The sequence below is a fragment of the Bos indicus genome, chromosome 7 (genome assembly GCF_029378745.1).
Source record: "Bos indicus isolate NIAB-ARS_2022 breed Sahiwal x Tharparkar chromosome 7, NIAB-ARS_B.indTharparkar_mat_pri_1.0, whole genome shotgun sequence".
Lineage (NCBI taxonomy): Eukaryota > Metazoa > Chordata > Mammalia > Artiodactyla > Bovidae > Bos > Bos indicus.
Genome location: NC_091766.1, coordinates 14,565,546 through 14,587,187, shown reverse-complemented (window position 1 = coordinate 14,587,187; position 21,642 = coordinate 14,565,546). Strand labels below are relative to the sequence as shown.

At 56.0% G+C, this 21,642-nt stretch overlaps 3 protein-coding genes across 3 annotated transcripts; all 3 read right to left on the bottom strand.

Moving 5' to 3' along the window:
• Positions 1-958: 958 nt before the first annotated feature.
• On the bottom strand, positions 959-7,809 carry ICAM5 (intercellular adhesion molecule 5). Its single transcript, XM_019964136.2, has 11 exons — positions 7,595-7,809; positions 6,398-6,667; positions 5,881-6,201; positions 5,371-5,658; positions 4,666-4,920; positions 4,288-4,536; positions 3,626-3,868; positions 3,266-3,544; positions 2,923-3,162; positions 2,272-2,538; positions 959-1,380 (listed from the first exon to the last, which is right to left on the bottom strand). The coding sequence occupies exons 1-11, from the start codon at positions 7,674-7,676 to the stop codon at positions 1,106-1,108; spliced, it is 2,769 nt and encodes a 922-aa protein (XP_019819695.2). The 5' UTR covers positions 7,677-7,809; the 3' UTR covers positions 959-1,105.
• Positions 7,810-8,459: 650 nt separating this feature from the next.
• ICAM4 (intercellular adhesion molecule 4 (Landsteiner-Wiener blood group)) lies at positions 8,460-10,454 on the bottom strand. Its single transcript, XM_019964134.2, has 3 exons — positions 10,005-10,454; positions 9,582-9,887; positions 8,460-9,442 (listed from the first exon to the last, which is right to left on the bottom strand). The coding sequence occupies exons 1-3, from the start codon at positions 10,378-10,380 to the stop codon at positions 9,324-9,326; spliced, it is 801 nt and encodes a 266-aa protein (XP_019819693.2). The 5' UTR covers positions 10,381-10,454; the 3' UTR covers positions 8,460-9,323.
• Positions 10,455-10,776: 322 nt separating this feature from the next.
• On the bottom strand, positions 10,777-21,457 carry LOC109561581 (intercellular adhesion molecule 1). Its single transcript, XM_019964133.2, has 7 exons — positions 21,223-21,457; positions 18,957-19,217; positions 13,612-13,920; positions 12,963-13,244; positions 12,628-12,882; positions 12,249-12,497; positions 10,777-12,166 (listed from the first exon to the last, which is right to left on the bottom strand). The coding sequence occupies exons 1-7, from the start codon at positions 21,455-21,457 to the stop codon at positions 11,982-11,984; spliced, it is 1,776 nt and encodes a 591-aa protein (XP_019819692.1). The 3' UTR covers positions 10,777-11,981.
• Between the last annotated feature and the right edge of the window lie 185 nt (positions 21,458-21,642).

The following is a 21,642-nucleotide window of genomic DNA, read 5'->3' as shown; positions in this document are numbered from 1 at the left end:
GCCTCTGGTGCCCCTGTTTCCTGCTCTCACCTTTTCTCCTGAAATGTTGAGGTGCAGGGGCCAGCCTGTGGAGCTGGAGCTGTCCAGGCCTGCTTCCTTCTGGCAGCTCTGTGTTCCTGCTTTTGAGGGAGGAGGAAACGGGGCAGTGGAGGCACAGCTGCTCTCTCCTTCTGCTGCAGAGGGTGAGGGGGATGGCTGGTGGTGTGCTGTGGGGGATGGGGCACGCAGCTGGTACCCTCTGTGTCTCTTCTGAATCACGATGGCCAAGTCGATGAAAGGCATGCTGGGGGACATCCCAGTGGTCCAGTGCCTAAGACTCCGCCTTCCAATGCAGAGGACGTGGGTTTGATCCCTGGTCGGGGAACTAAGATCCCACCTACTGCGGGTGCAGCCAATAAGTAAAAAATACTGAAAGACAGGTTAGGGGTAAACTCCACTGTGGATGGCACAGGATGAAGGAGGCCTTGAGGGTGGGGCAGGGGTGGACTCTGTAATAGGAGGGACATCCCAGAGGCTGACACTCACAGACCCAGCTTTGTTTACCCATCCCTGCAGGGCCTGGGGGCCTGGCAGTGCCTAGACCCCTGGGAAGGGCCTCCACCCATCCAAGGAAGGCAGGCTCAGCTCTGCTCGGAACCGGGCCTGGGGGAAAGCTCATGTAGCTCCCACCCCCAAACACCAGCCGGATTAGAAGGCAGCGCTGGGTGGAAGAGATAAGTGGCTGAAAGGGAGGAAGGAGCAAGGTCCCCACCCTGGCCCAAGGGTCTAGGGAGGGCAGGAAACGGCGCCTGGAGAGCAAACTTCAGGTCTAGTCATGAAAAGGTGGCTTGGACCGTGCCTGACATGTAGTAGGTCCTCAAAAGCCAAAAGGTTTTTTTGAATCAGTAACCGGCAGGGCTGGGATTCGAACCCTGGATTGCTGAATCCCCATCGCAGAATGAAGCAGATGGAGCCGGAGTCCTTTAAAAAAATTTTATTGGGGGAGGGGGTAGAAAATGCGGGGTGACGCCCCTAGAATTGAATACATAAATAAATAGAACAATAAATCAGCCCCCTTGTGAGTCTGGGCGGGGCGTCCCCGGCCCGCGGGGAGAGGGGTGCGGGCTCAAGCTGACGGCAGCTGGATGGCGAAGACCTCGCCCCCTGCCGGCACCTCCGAGGTGCCCGCGGCCTCTGATCCACCTTCAGCTCCTGCGTCCCTGCCGGCGCCTGCACCCGCGCCGTTCAGACACACGGCCTCGCCTGAGCTCTCGGCCTCCTGCACGTTATACTCGCCCTTCTTGCAGGCGGTGGACTGCACGTAGAAGGCCAGGCCGGCCCCCGCGGCCAGGAGTGCTGCGCCCCCCGCCGCGCCGCCTACAGCGACCCAGAGCCACGGACCTGCGGGGTGGAGACGCTCAAAGAGGATGACGAGCTCCGGCTCGGTCCACACGCCCAGCCCGGGCCACTTCTGTCCCCTCCCCACAGAAATGAAGTCAGTCCTCATGCGCCTGGCAGGGAGCATCAGGGAACTCAGCCTTGGAGGAGAAGAGTGACCCCAGTAAAGGGCACCCCCAACTCGGGTGAAGCCCTTGACCCATTTTACACACCACCCCATCACAGGGAGGATAAAAGCCCCTAACCCCAGGGATACCAAGTCAACCAACTCTGCTGCTGCTAAGTCACCTCAGTCGTGTCCGACTCTCACCCTCAAAACGATGGGGAGGGTGATTTGGTCATTCCTACTCCCCAGAAAGACCCCAGCCCCTAGGGATTTCCCCAGCGGTTGAGACTCCGCGTTTCAACTGCAGGGGGCGCAGTTTCCATCCCTGGTCAGAGAACTAAGTGTCACATGGCAAAAAAAGTTGAAAAAAAAAAAAAGAACCCAACCCCACCTAGAGATACACGAAATGAGAGTGGGAATCTTGGGGCCTCGCCCCAATCCTCTTCTTTTGGTCCCTCTTTAACCCCCTTCTCCACAGAGACACAGTGGAGGCTGAATTGTATCAAGTCTTCACTGCTCAAAAGTTAATATAAATTCCCTCCTCATAACAGTCACATCCTCCAAGGTTCCCTTACTTTGACTCCAGTCAGCTCCCTGTCCCTCCACTTGCCATCTCGAACCCGCCATCAAAGCCCCACCCATCAGGGCGCCCCTAATTTCTACCCTGGTTCACATCAGTCTCATCTGTGGAGATTGAGAGGGAGGCAGGGGTGGGATCAATAATACCAAGGCGCAGGTCACAGCCGCCTTCAGATCCCTCACCCCGCCTCCTCCCCATTGCCACTTACCAGCCACTCGCACTGTGATGCGCCGCGTGTGGCGCCCATGCGCGTTGGTGGCTGCGCACTCGTACTCGCCGCCGTGGCTGCCCATGGCGCCAGCCACGCTCAGCGTGCTATTATTGCTCGACAGGCCAATGTTGAGCGCCCCCGGGGGCGCGCGCCAGCTGATCTGGGCTGGGGGCCAAGCCTCGGCTCGACAGGTCAACGTGAAGTTCCCACCTGGCCGCACGCCTCCTGGAGGTGAAGCAGCCAGCTCGGCCACCACTGGGCGGTCTACAGGGGACAGGATGTGGAAGGGGGCCAGCTGCTGACCAAGCGCCCCTTTTTGAGACCGCCCCTCCTGAAATAAACAGGCAAGGATTCTGCCTTCCATTAGCGTCCCCTCCCCCTACCACTGGCCTGTTGGGATTAAACTGAGCCCTGCTTCACTGAGTGGAAGGAGGTGGGGACCCAGGCCAGTGCCTTTCAGACCCAGAAACTGAGGGGAGCCGGCTTTTGTTCCCTAGAGTTTTCCTTTACCCTCATGTTAAGGCCCGGATTCCTTGTTCCTGGGAACGGGACTAGGAGAGGTGCCCTTGAACAACCCTGGGCAATCCCACCTCTTCTATTCACTGTCCTGGAGACCGAGTGCCATGTATCTGGTGCTGCCCTACTCACATTCCACGCCCACGGTGATGATCCGGGCGTCCGTGCCGTGTGCGTTGGTGGCCAAGCAGCGGTAAGTGCCCGCATCCTCTCGGGACACCCGCAGCCGCTGCGGCCGGGGCGCGCCTTCCCGGGAGCAGCTCACTTGCGGGGAGGGGCGACCCCGGGCGGAGCAGGCCAGCGCAGCAGCCTCCGCGCCTTCCAGCCAAGACTGGTGACTTGGGCAGGTAGATTCATCCATTTGCGGTGGCGCTGCAAAACAGCCACGGGGTTGTGGGGGGATGGGGGGAGTGGGTCAGGGAGAGGCCGAGACCCGGAGCGCTCCCTACCCTCCGCCCGCCTGGGCCTCGCTCACACTCCGCGCTCACGGTGACCATCTTGACCATGGAACCGTGCCGGTTGGTGGCATTGCAGATGTAGGTACCCGGTGCCAGATCACTAGGGATGCGGGGGGCTCTGGAACCTGGGTCTGGGGGTGCCAGTGGCAGCAGCACCCCCTCACTGGTGCCTCCGGAGCCAACACACTCCACACTTGGCTGTGGCTTTCCAGCCACCTCACAGGAAAAAAGTCGCCCAGATCCTTCTACCCATGTCCAGTTGCTGGGGCAGCTCACCTCCTCAAACCTGGGGCCATCTGGGAAGCAGTGCAACTGGAAGTCAGTTATTCAAGGTTATTCTGACATGCCCCATCTTGAACCGTGTTGTCCCCACTCACATTCCACTGTCACAGCCACATTTTTAGCTGCCGACCCTCGAGCATTAGTGGCTTCGCAGCGGTAGGTGCCTGCGTGCTCCCGGGCCACACGCATTAGGCCCTCGATGACCTCGGCTCCCCCAAAGCGCACACAGCTCACGTTGGGTGGTGGGACCCCAAGAGCCACACAGCTCAGGGAGACCTCTGTTCCTTCCAGCCAGGTAATGCGTTCAGGGCAGCCCACACTGTCCAGCGCTGGTGCATCTAGAGAGGGGAGTATTGTTGAGTCTGGGGTTTAGTGGACAGTCTAGAGTCCCTGGACCCTTTTCTCCCATCCTAGGCAGACAGGCTACACTCTGCACAGGGACTCGCCACCGAAGCAAAGGAGTTTGGCACTGATCACTGTTTGACCCTCCCCAGTCTTTGACCTAAAAATTGTTAGCTGGTTTGGAGCACCCACCTTTCCAAGACTCAGCTCAAACGCCACGCCCCAGGCCCCCGTGCACACTCCCACCTCCTCCTCTCCGTCCTTCTCTTAAGATCTTCCCATAATCCCGCTCACCACCTTCTCAAAATCCTGCTCAAAAGCACACCTTAGACCCTGTTTCCACACTCCTGTGTAGTCAGGCCACCCCTAGGACCTGAGAACCAGACAGAAGTGTGCCCCATGTACCCCAACTCACACTCCACCGTCAAGGTCACATCCTTGACCGCCTGGCCTTGGTCGTTGGTCGCAGTGCAGCGGTAAGTGCCAGCGAGCGCACGAGTGACCGGACCCAGCAAGCCCAGGGCCAGCACCGCCGCGCCGTCGGGCCGCGCGCAGTGCACCGAGGGCTGTGGGTTTCCGCGGGCGTCGCAGCGCAGTGTCTGCTCTGGTCCCTCTGGCCACGTCCAGCTCCTGGGACAGTCCGAATCGTCCAGCCGGGGAGCGTCTGAGGGCAGGGGCATATATATACAGGAGCCTAGACGTGAGAAAAGCCTCCACTTCCACGATACGGCCAGAGATCGGGTAGGCCCTTGAGATGACGAGGAGGGAGGCGAGAGGTTAAAGGCCAACTCACATAAGACGCGCAGCTCTACGCTCTCGTTCTTACTCAGGGTCTCCCCGTCAACTTCGAGGGTGGCGTCGCAGAAGAAGCCACGCCTGTCGTCGTACTCCGTGGCGTTTAGCTGGAGCTGGGCGGGCTGTCCCGGGGCCGCGGCTGGAATTCCGTCTAGTGTGACTAGGGCTTGGGTCTCCGCTGCGCAGGTTACTGTCACGATCGTCCCCTCGGGGGCGTTGGGCTCGCTCAGAGTAAGGTGGGGCTCCGGGAAACCTGGGGCGGGGGGCATTGGCCGGGAGACCACTGACCGCGCCCCTCCCACCTCTCAAGGCTGCAGCTCAGTAAGCCGAAACTTACCCCTGCAGCCGAACAGTGCGTACAGTGCAGGTTCAGAAACGCCCATCTTTCCAAGACTCAGCTCAAATTCCACGCCCCAGACCCCTGTGGGGACGCCCACCCCACAGGTGGGCTGTTAAGGCTTCTCTTCCTTCTTGCCCCGCCCTCTTGAGGAGATCAGGCCACAGATCTAGGTATCCTCGTCGGGTCTGCGATCTTGCCGTTGGGGCAGCATAGACTCCACCTCTCTAGCTACTAACTAGTAGGTAGTAGCTGCCCCGCCTCTTCGGGACTCTCGGGCCACGCCTATTGGGGTACCACGGCCCCACCCACTATTGGCCCCGCCTTCGCCTTCCTCTGGCTCCACCCCCAAGGTCCCACTCTTACTGTAGACAGTCACGTTCTCCCGGGTCTCTCGGCTCTCGCCCCCCAGGGTCACGTTGCAGACCAGTTGCCTGGCTCCCTCCTGCTCTGCGCTAGCTGTGGCTGTGGTAGTGGCCATGAGAGCGTCCCCTTCGAGAGTGACATCGGGACTCAGCCTCTGGTCCCCCAGCGCCAGGTAGACACCAGCCTCCGAGACTGGAAACAGCCCATCAATGACGCAGCTCACGGGTCCTTCTGAACCCACTTCCAAGAGCCGGGGGGCAGTGAGGCGAGGGGGTTCCGGAGGCAGGGCTGGTGGTAGAAAAACAGAGTTTGAACTTTTGTACCGAACGCTCAATATGCTCTAAGCGTTTCACATGTACTATAATATGGAATTATCCTCAAGGCAGAGAGGAAAATAACTTCCAGCTGGTGAGTGTTGGAGCAAGAATCAGAATTCTGATTCCTCTGCCTTCAAAATTCTTAAACACCAGCCCGACCCCTCTTGGGCCCCTTCTCCTCCTAGCTACTCACTGAAGGTTCGGAGCTCTCTGGGGGCTGAGCTGTTTTCAAACAGCCCCAGGCCATGAGGCCGAAGGTCCAGCTCAGCACGGCAAGAGAAATTAGCCCCATGGTCCTCCCTGCGCGCCAGGACCGTGGCTGTGAGCACGGCGCCCCGCGCTCGGGGTGACTCCCCGGCGAAGCTGCGGCGGATCAGCTCCTGGGTTCCCCGCAACAGGGTCAATGTGAGACTCCCACGAGGTCCAGCACCGGGGACCCTACAGCTCAGGGTGAAGTTCTCGCCCACTGGCTGCCAAGCTGGCAGCGGCACCAGCTCCACACGATCTGGCCGTTCTGCAAGGAGGAGGAACTACGGCTGTTGGAAATGCCTGGCTCAGAAGGACTTGGCTTCGAACTCCGGGGACCAAGAAGGGGAGGGGGTGCGGATTCAGAGAGTGGGGTCTGAAGAAGAGGACCCCTTGACCCAGGGAGCGGGACCTGGAAGGGAGGGAAAGTAGTGGAGTTAAGAGCGTGGCAGCTGAGAACTCACGAAAAGTGCGAATGAGCCCACGCGCCTGCAGTGTGCGCCGCGCGCAGCGGAAGAAGCAGACGGGCTGAGTCTCCGGCTCGCGAATGTCCACCAGCTGCCGCGCCAGCCAGCGCAGACCCTTCTGGGTCCCATTCCGGCGCAGCGAGGTCTCCAGGCCACCGCGCTCGGGCCGTGGGCAGTTGGTGCTGCAGTTCAACCACAGTGATCCCCCGCGTTCCACGAGCGCCACTCGGGGCTGCAGGTCCGCCCAGAAAGGTTCCTGCGTGACGGCTGCTCGGAGAAATGCAAGGTTAGCCTGGGAGCCACCTCCCTGGGATCTACGTGCCCCTCTGCCCGAGTCAGGGATTCCCAGGGAAGGAGCAGAGGCCACAGCCGGGAGCCAAATCCTGCCGAGGTCTCGGGCTTACAAGCGCGCTCCCGCGACCCAAACCTCGAGGGTGTCTCTGGTACATGGTAGCGAAGAGTCCTGCTCTCCAAGCTGCCAGCAGAGTGATGGGGAAGCATACGGGGAGGGGAGAGATGAGAGGAAAGATGGGGTCTCCAATGCACACAGCAATGCTGGGAGGAGGGGACCCCGGGGGTAGGAAGGGAAACCACCTGGTTCTCACTGTTCTCGCCAAGAGAGGGGGAGACTGGTTGAAGTGGAGGAGGTGTCGAAAGAGAGATGAGACCGAGTCAAGCAAGGGTAAAGGAGGATTCCAACCCCCGGTGAAGAGGTGAAGAGTACGGAAAGAGGTCTGGGGCTGGGCTCAAGAAAAGAACCGCGGGAACAGCCGACAGCCGATGGACTCGGTTGCCAGGGCTCCGAGCGGAGCGGAAACAGCGCCTTTGAGTCACGGCAGTAGGTGAGATCGGGTCTTCGTTGATTTCGAGTAAGGAAGACGCCGTAGGGACTATGGTGCATAGTAGAACATAAGGAGGTACCCCGGGAGGGGTCAAGGGAGACGTGGGGTCTCCAGAGCTCGAGGATGGATGCAAAAGAGCAACCAGGATCTCGAAGAAGGTAGGGTAGAGACCTGGGCGATCGAGAAGTCAAGAAGCTGGGTCTTCAGTGTGTGTTGTGGGGAAGAGGGTTAAAGAAGGCCCCTGGGCTCAAGGTGGGAGCAGAAGCGTGGGAGCGAGGCGAGGGCGGAGAGGGGAGGAGCTTGTGGCCGCTTCTCGGGTCCAGGAACTCCGCCCCCACCCTGTCCGGCTTACCTGAGAGGCTGAGGAGCCCCAGGCCCAGGGCAGCCCAGAGGCCGAGCAGCGCCCGGTGCAGCCCTGGCGAGGGCCCTGGCATCGCCGCCGCGGGGGAAGCGCAGGAGGTGAGGGGACCGCGAGCGCTGAGCTGGGCTAGAGGACGGCGGTGCGCGGCGGGTGGGGTGTGGAGGAGGCTGAGTTGCGCTCGGGGATTGGTTTAACGTTGGTAACTTGGTTTCCAAGGAGGGGGCGGCAGCAGAGGCGGCGGTAGGGGGCGGGAAGGCGAGCTTGCACCCGGCTACCGGCCTTGGTGAAGGCGTGCTGGCAGGTGCTAGCGACCCCCGGGGTCTACATGGAGGCCGGCCCCATCGCCCGGAGCCTTCTGGGGGCGGCTGCACGCTCCCGCGTCATCCCCGGCGGCGACGCGAAGGTTGTGGGGGATGCAGGGTTGTCCTTCGCAAACCCCCACCCACCACTTGCTTAGATGCCATAATGAGCTGGACTCCGAACTCCATCTCCATATTTAATCCCTCCCACCAGAGCCCCTGAAAGCGGGGATTGAGTTGGGGGCTAGGAGAGATCTGAGAAGCGGAAGCTGGGGGTGGAAAGGTTCTAGGAGATTTCGAGATGGCTCGCTCACTGATCCTTTCCCTTTTAACCCCAGGGAGCTAAGAGTTACAGCCACGCCTCTAGTCTTTCTCTGGCTCCGCCCCCGCACGCGACAGAAGGGGCGGGGACGAAAGTGACAGCGAGTTGGGAACACGTGTGCGTGCTCGCTGCGTTCTCGGGCGTCTAAATTAGGGTCGGCTCGGCTCTGGGTCTTGTATTTACCCAGCGTGCAGCAGGCACGTGTCTGCGCGGCGTGTGTGAGCTGAAGCCGCCGAAGAGCGTCCCCATCCGCTTTCTGCGCGGCGGGCGGGGCCCTGGACCACACGGGCCTTGCCAGGCATCCGCTGCAGGTCTGGATTCTGTGTCCACCCGAGGCCAAGAGGCCAACTGTGATACTTTTGACCCTGTCTCTGGGCCCCAGATTTGGACGCTCTCCATGTGCCCACCTGGCCGGGTGACTATCAGGATGTTTCCAGGCTGTGAGTCTGTGACACACACCCGCCCCCTCCCACACACACACCATATGGTTGCACCTTCTCAGTCACCACCCGGGTATCTTTTCTGCAGATCCAAGTCCCTCAAAATATACATATGACCCCGCCCACCTGTACCCTCCCTCTTAGAGCTAATGGTGAACTCTGGGGATTACTTCTCGCCCCGCCCCTGCCCTCCAGTAAAGTGCAAGGTCTAAAGGGGGCGGGGTAGGAAACTTAACATCCAATCAGAGCTGCTGTGTGGCAGCGCTGGAGCCAATCAGAAGAAGCCACACCAGGAAGCAGCCTTCTCAGATCTTGAAGCCCCCTAGGGCCCATGTTTTGCCCTTCTGCTCCTCACTGATAATGACCAGGAGAGAGGTTCTTACTACACAAGCTGGCAGTGCAGGGGGATTGGGGCTCCCGTATGGGAGACTAGAGTGAGGAAACCTCAAGGGCCCTCAGGGAGACAAGGCAACTTGGAGAAAAATGAAAGAGGCTAGGCCAAAAAAGAAGACCACTTCAGTCATAGGAGATGCCCTAATGGGGGAACTTTATGCCCAGGGGCAGAGCTGGCTGAGAAAGTCTTTATTGATCCAGGCAAGGTTCCACCAGTTGTCCCAGATTGCTTTTTCCTCCAGTTCAGCCTGCATGGACCAATGCCTCTATGCCGGAGGCTGCATCGATAGGTACTTTCGCAGACAGAGGGCCCCCACGACAAGAAAGATCCCCACAAAGGCTGCGATGGAGGTAGAGGCCAAGGCTATGGACGCAGGACTCCAAGCTGGGAATAGGAGGGGAGAATTCGAAACAGAGCGCTTGGAGGTGTGAGGACCCCCATGGACATGCTCTAGCTTGGCCCTTGCCCCCTTTTGGGGTCATAACACCTCCCCACTCCTCCCAGGATTATAAGGGTGCCTCACCGGGGACTGGCAGCGTCACGGGTGCCGAGCTACTGAGGACCACCAGGCCGTCCAGATTGAGGCGGGCGTGGCAGGTAAAGGGCTGCCCAAAGTCACCGGGCCGGGAGGGCAACAGGTAAGTCAGCGTCACGTTGGCCAGATCCAGGCCGGTGAAGCGCTCCAGGCTCTCGGAGTAGATGACTCGGCCACCGCGCCTCAGAGTCACCACGAAGAAGCCCACGGGGAAGACGTGTGTCACGTGGCAGCGCAGAGTGTAGTCACTGCCCATTAAGACCGGAGGCTCCAGGATCACGCTGCTTGGCTGTTCTAAAGCAAGAGGGGGCCGCTGGGCAAGGTCCGAGGGCTCCTCCTAGCGCGACTGTCAACTACCCCCACTCCGTCCTGCTCCCCTCACCCCAGACCGGCTTGAGCCCTGTCCCTCACTGTAGGCTGTAATCCTGGCCGTGGTCCCCCGGGTTTCTCCCGCGCAGGTGACGAAGCAGTGCACATCGGAATTCCAGGCCCTCACATCCAGCAGCTGGTAGGATACCCAGCGGGGCCCACTGAGCGTCTCACCCCGCCGCAGCTCGGTGCGGAGGCTGGAACCCTCCGGGAGTGGGCAGCTGCTGCTGCAGTTGAGCCACACTGAGCCCCCCAGCGGCACTGCCTTGAAGTCGGGGCTTAGGCGCACCCAGAACTGTGGGTGAGAGCTGCCCCCCGGGCTTTGCGTCCGCGCACCCCGACGCCTCCGCGCGCTCCCGCCTCGTGGGTAGGAGGGCGACAGCAAAAGCAGAAGCAAGACGAGGAGCACAGACCCCATGGCAAAAAGCCCGGACTGAAGGGCTGGGCGCCAGGGAGTCACAGCTGGCTCTGGAGATAAGGAGGCTCGTAGCACCGCCTCCTCGGCCCCACCTGGTGGGGAAAGGGGGGTGAGAGACAGAGACTGAGGGGCCCAGGAGCCTTGCAGGATACACCCCACCCCTACAGCTTAACAAATGGACTCTCGACGGCATTCCAAACCAAACGTCATGTTTTTTTCTGGAGAGGGATTTTTTATTTTCACTAAAGTCTTCAAAGGCCCTAATAAGCCTCACATTTGGATTAGAGCCTGAGGGCTGGGCCTTGAACTCCCAGCCTTTTCTTGGAGCAGGAAATGGGAAAACTGGTAGAAAGAGTTCCAGCTGGACATGACACCTCCCCTCAACTCACACAAGGCTGGGAGGATGAAACAGCTTTATTAGCACAGGGGAGAGGCTTCCCACGCTGTGGGGGGGGCTACTCCCAGGCCTCTCCTCCCCACTGCCTGCAGGACCCTCGTCCCTGCAGGAATTTGGAACTGTGTGGTCCCACTGAGATGGAAACAGGAAGGGCAAGGCAGGGGCACACAGGGGTTGGGCAGAGTTTCATGTGACCCTGTGGTGTAGCTATGAAGGAGTGAGCACCACATTTAGGCCTGCCACCAAGTGTCAGAATCCCATGGACAGAGCAGCCTGGGAGGCTACAGTCCATGGGTCACAAGAGTCGGACACATCTCAGTGACTAAACAACCAAGTGTCATTGTGAGCATTAGCAGAGATGCATATGGGTGGAGAGGTGTCTTAACAGAGGTCAGCGCTAATTCTGGGGTATAAGGGCTCAGTGGGTCATCTCTGGGCATGTCACCAGCAATACCCTATCATCATTACTAATCCCTTTCTGGGAGAAAGCAGCTTGGCCAATGGAGTGGGAAATCCTAGCCCCACTTAATCTTTTTGCCAGGCACTCTTGTGCAGTGCATAGCCCTAATAGTTGTACCTGACGACCCTGAATGAGATTCGACTGAGAGCTCCCTGAGGGCTGGAATCAGTGTTCTTGTTTACAAATTCTAGCCCCCATAGAAGGCACTCAATAAATAGCTAGTAGAAAAACCAGTGAATAAATATGTCATCATCAAGATCTGGGAACAGTCTGTGGACAGTAATGCCGGAGCTGGTTTCTGTTCAGGAAGTGTGGGGATTTGTGTTTCAATGCTGCATGTGTCTGAGCAGGGCTACATCTCTCTTCGGACTATAGGGCCTCAGCACACACAGCAGGAGGTGAGTTTCAATGTTTCCCATTTGAGTGTCCCCATGCTGGAGGTAAGGGTCTCCATCACACAGCCTCCGGCCAGGTCAGACTTTGACATCCCTCAGAGTCATGCCCTGAGTCTTGGCCCCTTCTTTTGTCTTAGTCCTGTGGCTCCAGGTCAGGTGTGAGGCCTGGGGGTCATAACTGTGCAGAAGCCATGACCCCACATGCTATTTGTCCTGACTGAGTCCTCTATTTGGTCCTCTGGCATCCAGGGAAGGTGGGTGTAGCTTAACGGCATGTGTCCACCATTGGTTGATGCAGCCCCATTTGTCATGGCTTGGGGAGCTGAAGAAGTCCTATCCTGGGGTGGGCTCAGGGCGGCGTGGATTGTGCATTCAGTTTCAAGGCAGCCTCTTCTTGGGCCTTCCGGGCCTTCTGCAGCTCGTATTTCTGGATCTTCCGCTGGTAGTTATAGACATAACCGGCGGTGCCCAGAGCACCCAAGATGAGGGTCACAGCTACTACCGGAATGACAATGTCCAGGATATTCTGGCCGTCTGTGGGGAGGACACAAGGCAGCAGTGAGTGTTGAGCTGGCCACATTGCCCCTGCCCTGCCCATTCCAGAACTCGAACTCACGGAGCACGTTCAGGACCACTTCACGGGTGACTCTGCCACGAGCGCTGGTGGCCCGACACAGGTAGGTGCCCGCCACCTCCCGCCTAACGGGCCTCAGGTCCCCGATGGGCAGCGAAGCCCCGTCCCCTTTCCGGCTACAGTTCAGCTTGGGGATTGGGTTCCCCTGAGCCTCGCACTTCAGGGTCTGTTCCGAGCCTTCCTGCCACGTCCAGTTTCCCGGGCAATCCCGCTGGTCTAGTCGGGGGCCGTCTGAAGAAACACAACAAGATTAGGGAGGGGGTCGGTAGGGGTGATGGTAGGCCTTGGAGGGCAGGAGCTCTTAGGGTCTTGGTGGTTGGGGCTTGGAACTTAGGGGTCATTGTCCAGCGGCCTCACTCACACAGGACATGGAGCTCCAGGGTCTGGTGTTTGTGGACCACCTGCCCAGCTATCTCCAGGGCAGCAGAGCAGGAGAAGTTGCTCCTGTGGTCGCTGGCACTGGCGTTCAGCTTCAATTGGGCCCTCGGACCCGGCGGCACAGCTGAGGTTCCATTCAGCTTCACCACAGCTCCATCACGGGTCACACATTCCACAGTCACAGTAGTCCATTCTGAGACCTCAGGAGGACTCAGGGTCAGGGTGGGAAGTGGGAAGCCTGGAAGTGAGACACACAGTGAGCCCCACCCCTGGCATTAGCCCCAGCCCCTTGGAAGGCTCACTTGGGTTTCTACTTACTATAGACAGTCACGTTCTCTTGCGTCCTCCGGCTGACCTCTCCCAGAGTCACTGAACACTTCAAGGAATGGGTGCCCTCCTCATTTTCCTCCATCCAGGCCTTGGCCAAGACAGAGTCACCATCGTACGTGATATTGGATTCCAGTTTCTGGTCCCCCAGCACCAGGTAGACCTTAGCGTCTGAGGCTGGGAACAGTCCATCCAGCGTGCAATTCACCGGCCACCGTGAGCCTACTTCCACAATCGGGGGGACCTCAAGGTGAGGGTCGATCGATGGCAGGACTGGCGAGACAGAGCCGGTGTAAACAGGGGGCAGACAGACATCCTGAAGCCCTCTCCCCGGCCATTTCCATCCCCCGGCCTGGAACGCCCTCTTCCAGGGAAACTGGCTAGGTCACTCTTGTCTCAGGACACACCTACCGCTTGCCCTGGGTCACAGCCTTTCCAGATCATCCTTCAGTGCAGGCACCCAGCCCAGAACATTCCACCCCAGTGGCCAAGAAGATGCTCTTCCCAGAAGCCTTTGCAATCAAGGTTGCCACTTTCTCAGCAGCCCCATGGCCAGGGGCCTCTGCTTCCCAGGGACCCCGCATCCCAAGCAAGAAATCCCCCTCAGTGCATCTTCTCTGCTGGCTCCCCAGTGCCTCACCATAGGTCTGGAGCTTCCTGGGGGCCGAGGTGTTCTGGAAGAGTTCCAGCCCTTGTGACCGCAGGTCCAGTTCCCAGCGGCAAGAGAAATTGGTGCCATGGTCCTCTCTTCTCGACTGCACTGTGAACATGACCTTGGCGGGCTCCCCCTTTCCCACGGGCTGCCGGCCCAGCTCCTCCTCCCCTCGGAGCAGCACCACGGAGAGGTGGGCCCGGGGGGCCCCGCCAGACACCAGGCAGCTCAGGTTGAGTTCTTCACCCACAGGCTGCCAGAGGGGCAGGGGAGCCAGCTCCACATGCTCCGGGAACCCTGCAGGGGAAAGGGGTGTTATGTGAACAGGACAGGCTGGCTGCCTGCCCACAGCGGGTGTGTTGGGGCCCTGGACACACCTGCTCCAGGAACCTCACCACTTTTTCCCCACAACACTCCCCAAACCACCTAAGCCAGATGGGAATGTTAAGAGCTTCAGGATAACCTGGTGAGATGTCCCCAAGTGGTTGTGAAGGAGGCAAAACAACTCTTTATTCATTGCAGCATCTGAGAGTCACAAGTGGGAAAGGAACTTAAAGGCTATTGCCAGGAGTCCCAGCAAATAAATACAGTACATTTAAGCTGCCCAGTCTCTAGACTTTGCTATAAAAAAACAAAACAAAACAAAACTTCTGTTCTTCCTTCTCTCTTTGGCCATATTTTTCTGCATAGCATCTCTCACCTCTGAGGTACAAAATCATCGACTGAGTTCATTTGTTTTCTATTATTCCTGCCATGGAATGTCAGTTCAGGAGGGCAGGAATCTTTTTTTTGTTCCCTGTTGTACTGTTGGCACACGGGAGGTGCTCTGTGTTTGTAGAAAGAATGAGGTTGGAGTACCCACACCTATTTGAGGCCTTTCGGAAGCCTGCTTTTGAAGGTTCCCAAATAAACTGTCTGATCCCCTGAAATGTCAAAAATGTAAGAACAACCCACAGATGCTCAAAAAAAAAAATACCCCCAAGTATCCCCTGAAACCAGTATCTGTGGGCAGGGTATTCACAGGCCAGGGTCTCCATTCTGCATGAGGTAAGAATTCCAAGCCTGGATCTTCCTGCCAGTGGAAATTGCCAGCATTAGCTGTGGCTTAGCATTGAGAGCCCCCTGCTCCACCCTAGACTCCCCAAGGAGAGGTCTTGAGGCTTCCCACTCCTAGTCCCTTCTCAAGTGGCCCTGAAATGTCACTTAAACAGCAGTGATGTTGGGAGTTGGTTTTGGGACATGAGTTCACCTTCTCCCCAGATTGCCAACCCCCTGAACAAAGCAAACTTTCCTTTTCCAACCAAAAAAAGAAAAAGCAGAGATCTTAACATGTTAGGAGCCTAGAGTTGATTCCTAGCTTTTCTGCTTCTTTGCTATGGGTTATGGGGGAGTGACTTTGCCACTGAACAGTCCCAGCCCTTGTGGCTATAGAAACCAAGCCTCAGTTTTCTAAGCTGTAAGCTGGGACTAATGAAGGTAGGAGTAATATTATTTTTTTTAGGACTATTATTAATCCACTTCAGAAATTGAGAGAGTGACTGTAAATGGGCATGAGGTTAATTTTAAGGTGAGGGATATGACAGATACATTCTTAAAGTAGATTGTGGTTGTACACTTCTATAAATACACCAAAGTTCATTGCATTGTACATTAAAAGCTGTTAAAAAAGAGGGGGTGAGAAAACCCCCAGGCATTCAACTCTTACTTCTGACCATCTGTTGCAAACCCTTGTTTGCAGAGCTGAAGGCCTCCTCAGACCACAGTCCCAAAATGGGACTCACATCTGCAAGCCTAGCTCCTTGCCCTGAAAGCCAGACTGGGGCAAGAGGTCTGTTCCACCGGTATCTCTCCTTGACTCCCCATCTTTAGTGCCAAACTGAGTCCTGATTACTCCACCCTTCAAATGTTTGTCGGCCACTCCCTTCTTGTACGTGTCACTGCCCATGAGATGTGTGACCTGGATTGGGTCCACGGCCAGCTGCTCTCTGGCTTCCTCTAAGTTCAGCCCTCTGCTCTAGATCCCTGGCCTGCTTACACATCCTCCATGGCTCCCTATTTCCCAAAGGAGAAATCTCAGCTTCACAGCCTGGCAGTCGAGGTCCTGCCAGACTCAGCTCCAGTGACACTGATCTTTTGATAGTCAATCCCTCTGGTTTCCCCAATCCCAGGCTGTTTGTTTCTCCACTCCAAACCTTTGCCCAGTCTGCTCCTTCTGACTAGAATGCCTGTCTTTACCAACTCCTACATGTCCTACAAAGCCCAGCTAGGGCTTCCCTCCTGCAGGAATTACAGCTCCTTCTAGAGAAAGCTCAGCCATCCAGAGATGCTCTCTTATCTTTCCACTGGTGGTGGGGCAAGACCAAGCTACAGTGTCTCCTAGGTGACGCCTTGCTACTGGGTACGCCCATCTGTTCCATTTCCCAGAGGTGAAAACTAAGGTAAAGTCTGGAAGCCAAAGAAGGAGAAACGTAGTAGTGCAAGGACTCAAACCTGGCGGGAGGGGCTTTCAGCTCTCAGGCTGAGAGGCAGACAGTTATGTGAAGACGTTTCTGGGTGGGGGTGTGGTTTCAGAGGCCACTGGGAATGTTTGGGGACTTCCCTCACTTGGCTAGCCGATGCTCAAACATCCTTCAAACCAGAAACAAACCTGATATTTACCCCAAAGCTTCTTTGACACAGGTACTGTGAAGGCAGAATGTCCTTCAGGCCTCACTGCATCATTAAATCCTTCCAAGGAGGTTTCAAGTGAAAATCAATCAGGAGCCATGGGTTTCCCCCTCTCTCCCCCACACTGGGGTCACCCAGTTAGTGAGGACCCTACTGGGACTAGGGGTTTCCCAGGTGGCTCAGTGGTAAAGAATCCACCTGCCAATGTAGGAGGCAGTGGATGCTTGTTCAAACCCTGGTCAGGAAGATCCCCTAGAGTAGGAAGCAGCAATCATTCCAGTATTCTTGACTACAGAATCCCATGAACAGAGGAGCCTCGCAGGCTATAGTCCATGGGGCCGCAAAGAGTTGGACACGACTGAACACACACACACACACATATGCTGGGACTAGAACCCAAGGCTGTCTAATCCCAAAGCCAGTAGGCCAATCTTCTTTCTTTCCTCCTTTTTTATTTTCTTCTGTTTTAATTTGAAATTCATGTCTCTATTTCTTTACCAACTCAGCTATCAGGGAAGCCCAAATGAATAATATAGTATCCATGGAATTCTCCAAGCCAGAATACTGGAGTGGGTAGCCTTTCCCTTCTCCAGGGGATCTTCCCAACCCAGGGATAGAACCCAGGTCTCCTGCATTGCAGGCGGATCCGTTTTTCCAGTAGTCATGTATGGACGTGAGAACTGTACCATAAAGAAAGCTGAGCACTGAAGAATTGATGCTTTTGAACTGTGGTGTTGGAGAAGACTCTTGACAGTCCCTTGGACTGCAAGGAGATCAAACCAGTCAATCCTAAAGGAAATCAGTCCTGAATATTCACTGAAAGGACTGATGCTGAAGCTGAAACTCCAACACTTTGGCCACCTGATTCAAAGAACTGACTCACTGGAAAAGACCCTGATGCTGGGAAAGATTGAAGGCAGAAGGAGAAGGGGAAGACAGAGGACGAGATGGTTGGATGGCATCACCGACTCAATGGCCATGAGTCTCAGCAAGCTCCGGGAGTTGATGATGGACAGGGAAGCCTGGAGTGCTGTAGTCTACGGGGTTGCAAAGAGTTGGACATGACCTAGAGACTGAACTGAACTGAACTGATTTATTGCTTATATTCATGTTAATTCACTGTCACACGTCAAAATGCCCAAAGGAAACAAAAGGTACACAGAGAAAACTAGACCCCCTGCCCTCTCCCAGAGGCCCCCAGCTTCTCTGCTCACAGCCAGCTATTATTCTCATTTACTGTGTTTCCTCTCAGGGCTCTTTAATGCAGAAACACAGTCTTCCTCACCTAGCCCCTGTGGCTCTCTAACACTGTGATAGGTGTACTACTGAGTCTGGACAGGACCTTACTTCTTTTGAACTTGACAGTACCCCTGGCAGTTTCCATCTCATTCTTTTTTAAAAAACATTTTTAATTGTTATACTAAGAAGCAGAAAACCATAAAAAAGTAAATGTGCAGGTTAATATAACTGCTTTAAGGTTAGGACTCTTGTAAATACTACTCAAGATAGAATTTTTTTAGTCACCCCAGAAGTCCCCTAAATGCCCCCATCAACCACTAGCACTCTCTCTCTGCTAGAGTGACCACTATCCCACCTAAAAAGATGGAAACAAGCCAAATGGCCATCAACTAATGGGTAGATAAAATGTTCTACATCCATACGATAAAATATTATTTAGCCATAAAAGGCATTAAGTACTAATACATGCTGTAACATGGATAAACCTTGAACAGTTTGATAAGTGAAAGAAGCCAGATACACTGGGCCACACACTCCATGATCCATGTAAAGGAAATGTCCACAATAGGAAAACACAGAGACAGAAAGCAGGCTAGTGATTGCCAGGGGTTGGGGAGAGCGGTCTCCTTCTTTTATACAGTTGCATACTATTCCAGATCGAACTGCTTTCTTTCCCCAGTTCCCTACATACGAGTGGCTTGCAAATTTTTGCGCGTCCTGATCAAGCCACAGTGAATAACCCTGCCCCCTCTCAGTTCCCTCATGGGTAGGACCATCTATAGGCCCAATTCCCAGGAGTGGGCTTCTCTATCAAAGGACCCCTTTGTGTGACATTTTTGAAGACTGCTGCCCCCTGCCCCACTGGAAGTTGTGCTTTTTGCGCCCCTACACTGTCAGCAATGTCCTAGGATTACCTGCTTCCGCACACCCTTGCCAACACAGCTGTTATCAATTCTCTGGATTGTTGCCAATAAGTGAAAAGTGTCATCTCAGGGCTAATTTGAATTCTCATCTTTTTTTTTTTTCCCCCTTTGGCCAAGCTGTGAGGCTTGCAGGATGATAGATCTCAGGGATTGAACCTAGTCCGAGGTAGTGAAATCCCGGAATCCTAACCACTGCCAGGAAACCCCCAGCATCTTTTTCTAAAGAGTCAGATCTACAACTTTGTCGTCTGTTTAAAGAGGCCTAGAGAGCCAGCATTCTTGAATGTTCTGATTCTCTGACCATACTCCAAAGGCACGCCCAAGGAAGTTCAAGGAAGAGTTCCAGACCAACAATGAGACTTTTCAAAGATAGAACCCCTGCTCTTCAGTGAGACCCTGCCTTCACCCACCAAGTTATAAAGGTTGTTCCAACCTGCTGGGGACTCCCCTGTCCACCTCCCCAGCACAGTCTGCCTAGTCCAGGCCCTGGACCCAGCCACTCACAGTATACGGTGAGGTTCATTGAAGCTATTGTCTGTTCCTTGTGACAGTTTGAGTAGCAAAACAGCTCGATGTCTTCCTGCACATCACGCAGTTGAAAAACCTTCCAGTTGTCCCCACGGCCCACTTCCTCCTTGATTAATACAGTCTCTAGGCCAAATGTTGACTTTTGGTCACAGGAGTTACTGCAGTTCACCGTCAGGGAGTCTCCACGGGGTATGATGGCTTTTGAAGGATGTATTGATATTCCGGCACCTCCAGGCCCTGGAATCAAAAGGGGGGTTGTCAGGCATGACAGCTGGGGCTCATCAATATTACTGCATTCAGCCCGTGCTGGGGACACAGCATTGAACAAGACAAAACTCTGCCTTCAGTGTGGGAGACAGAAAAATTCATGAGTAAACAACATAATTAACAACTGATGCTGACAAGGGTTTTGGCAAAAACAAAATGGGATGAGAGAACAGACAGTGCCTTGGTGACTGGGGAATATGTGAGCCAGAGATTAGGATGAAGAGCGGAAGCAAGCCATTCCAGAGAAAAGGAAAATGACCTTCAGGAATAGCAAGTACAGAGGTCCTGAGGCAGGGTGGCTGGAGCAGAGTAAGGGATAAGTTGGGGGGAAACAGGGTCAAGAGAATCATGCAGGCAGTGTTAAGCCATGCCAGGGATGTGGTCTTCATTCTGAGGAACTTCTGAGCAGACGGGGAGGATTTTAGCAAAAGAGGGGCATGAAGTCAGTGTATGTTTCAATCCCAAGAGGTCAAGGGGAGGGAGCCAGTCCTTCAGGGGTAAAGGGGCTCCAATCAGGCTAGTCCCCACTCCCTTGGACAAGCGGTTTCCCCTCTCTGGGCCTCACTTTCCTCTATCTATAAAGTGGGCAAATACAGTCACCACAACTTCCGCTGACATAAGCAACTCCTAGCACAGGGCAGGTAGGCAGTGGCTGCAGATAAGAAAGAGGCGGTCTGTTCTGATGAGCTCCCTCAGACCACGGCACTTTCAAAGCTGAAAAAATGTCTCTCTGAGCCCATCCATCCTATTCGCCAACCCCCGCCCCCCCCCCCCCCCAAAAAAAAAAAGATTTCTGCCTTCAACTTTGGGTCTACTCCATCTGGGATGGAGGGAAACAGCAGCTCTTTGAATTCTCCAAGGGTGATTCTGGAATCCTTCCCAATTCAGAAGGAAATTTTGAGATCGGAAGGGATGCTGGGCCTTCCCAGGTGGTAAAGAATCCGCCTGCCAGTGCAAGTGATCCAGGTTCGATCCCTGGGTTGGGAAGATCCCCTGGAGGAGAAAATGGCAACCCGCTCCAGTATTCTTGCCCGGAAATCCCATGCACAGAGGAGCCTGGTGAGCCCTACACACGAAGCGAGGTTACTCAGCTAGAAAAGGGTAGACTCCAGATCAGAGTCTGAATTAGAACTCTTCGTTGAGCTGGTAACCATGGTGTGGATTTTTCACACTCCTGCTTTTCAAAGTGGCCAGCATTTGAGGCCAGCTGTCCCGCTTCTCCTGGGCTTCCCCCGTAGCTCAGCAGTAAAGAATCTGCCTGCAATGCAGGAGCCGAAGGAGGCACGGGTTCCAGTGTCCCAACCCAGGAGACTGGGTTGGGAATTCAGTATTCTTGCCTGGAGAATTCCATGGATAGAAGAGCCTGGCAGGCTACAGTCCATGGGGTGGCAAAGAGTTGGACACAACTGAAGGAACTTAGCACAGCACACAGCACAGTTCCCCTTCTCACCTTCCTCCTAGCTGGAGGTGAGGAAGGGCTGCAGGGGCATCCCACTTCTCAACCTCTGCTCCCTGGGCAAGTCAGCCCTGGAATTCCCCTGAGCAGAGTCCTGGACTTCCCCCTAGGGACACGGGGTGAGGAACAGAATGTGCATGGCGGGGTGGGGGAGGGGGGTTCCAGTCTACCTAAAGGTTGGGGCGTGTGTCTACACCGTCAGACCACCTCCTGGGGCCAGGACACAACCACTGCGAGGTGGCCACTGTTAAACGTCTCCATTTTACAGCGGAAAACCTGTAGATCCTCGGGAGGGGCAATCCGCAGTCGGAGAGCACAGGATAGAGCCATGAAGGGTCTGGGTGGGAACCCTCGGCTGCTGACTTTCAATCGGTGCCTCTAACCCCAACTTCCCAGAAACACTGACCTAAGTACGAATAGCCTTATTCCCAGCCGGTCGGGAGCCGGTCGTCCCATGGCTTCAGGGCGCACCTCGGATCCCGAAAGCTGACTCGACGGCAGCCCTCACCCCTGACTCACCTGGGAGCAGAGTCCCGAGCAGGGCCAGGAGCGCAAGCTGTGCTGCAGGGGCGGCGCCGAGAGCCATCGCAGGCGGAGGCGGGGCGGACCAGCTGGGGCGGAGGCGCGCGGCTAAGACTGTGGCGCCCAGGGCTTCGCGGGTCCTTTTATACCGCTGGGCTGGCCGAGGGGGGCCAAGGGGGCGGTGCTTCCCGGAAACCTCCTGCTTTCCCCTCCGGAACAAGGGCCCTGGCATTTCCGGATTGAGAGGGTGCCTGGCCGAAGTCGGTTATGTCCCCCCTCGGTGGCCGCTCAACACCGGAATTTCCGAATTCAAGTCCTGAGGGCTGCCTGGCGGCAGCAGCCAAAAAAATAACCCAGGGAAGGCTCCCGGAGCTAGGGTTCCTGTCCCCGGGCCAGGCTAACCTTGATTTTGCGTTT

Coding starts and splice junctions, on each gene's coding strand:
- ICAM5 (XM_019964136.2), bottom strand. CDS start 7,676: ATGCCAGGGCCCTCGCCAGGGCTGCACCGGGCGCTGCTCGGCCTCTGG. Junction 3,869..4,287: donor TGTGACCTTGACGGTGGAGT/GTGAGTTGGGGT, acceptor TCCCCTCTCTAG/ATGCACCAGCGCTGGACAGT. Junction 3,545..3,625: donor TGTGGCTGTGACAGTGGAAT/GTGAGTGGGGAC, acceptor ACTGCTTCCCAG/ATGGCCCCAGGTTTGAGGAG.
- ICAM4 (XM_019964134.2), bottom strand. CDS start 10,380: ATGGGGTCTGTGCTCCTCGTCTTGCTTCTGCTTTTGCTGTCGCCCTCC. Junction 9,888..10,004: donor GGCCAGGATTACAGCCTACA/GTGAGGGACAGG, acceptor CTCTTGCTTTAG/AACAGCCAAGCAGCGTGATC. Junction 9,443..9,581: donor CGTGACGCTGCCAGTCCCCG/GTGAGGCACCCT, acceptor TCCTATTCCCAG/CTTGGAGTCCTGCGTCCATA.
- LOC109561581 (XM_019964133.2), bottom strand. CDS start 21,457: ATGCCAGGGCCCTTGTTCCGGAGGGGAAAGCAGGAGGTTTCCGGGAAG. Junction 19,218..21,222: donor GCTCGGGACTCTGCTCCCAG/GTGAGTCAGGGG, acceptor TTTTGATTCCAG/GGCCTGGAGGTGCCGGAATA. Junction 12,498..12,627: donor CCTGGAGCTCCATGTCCTGT/GTGAGTGAGGCC, acceptor GTGTTTCTTCAG/ACGGCCCCCGACTAGACCAG.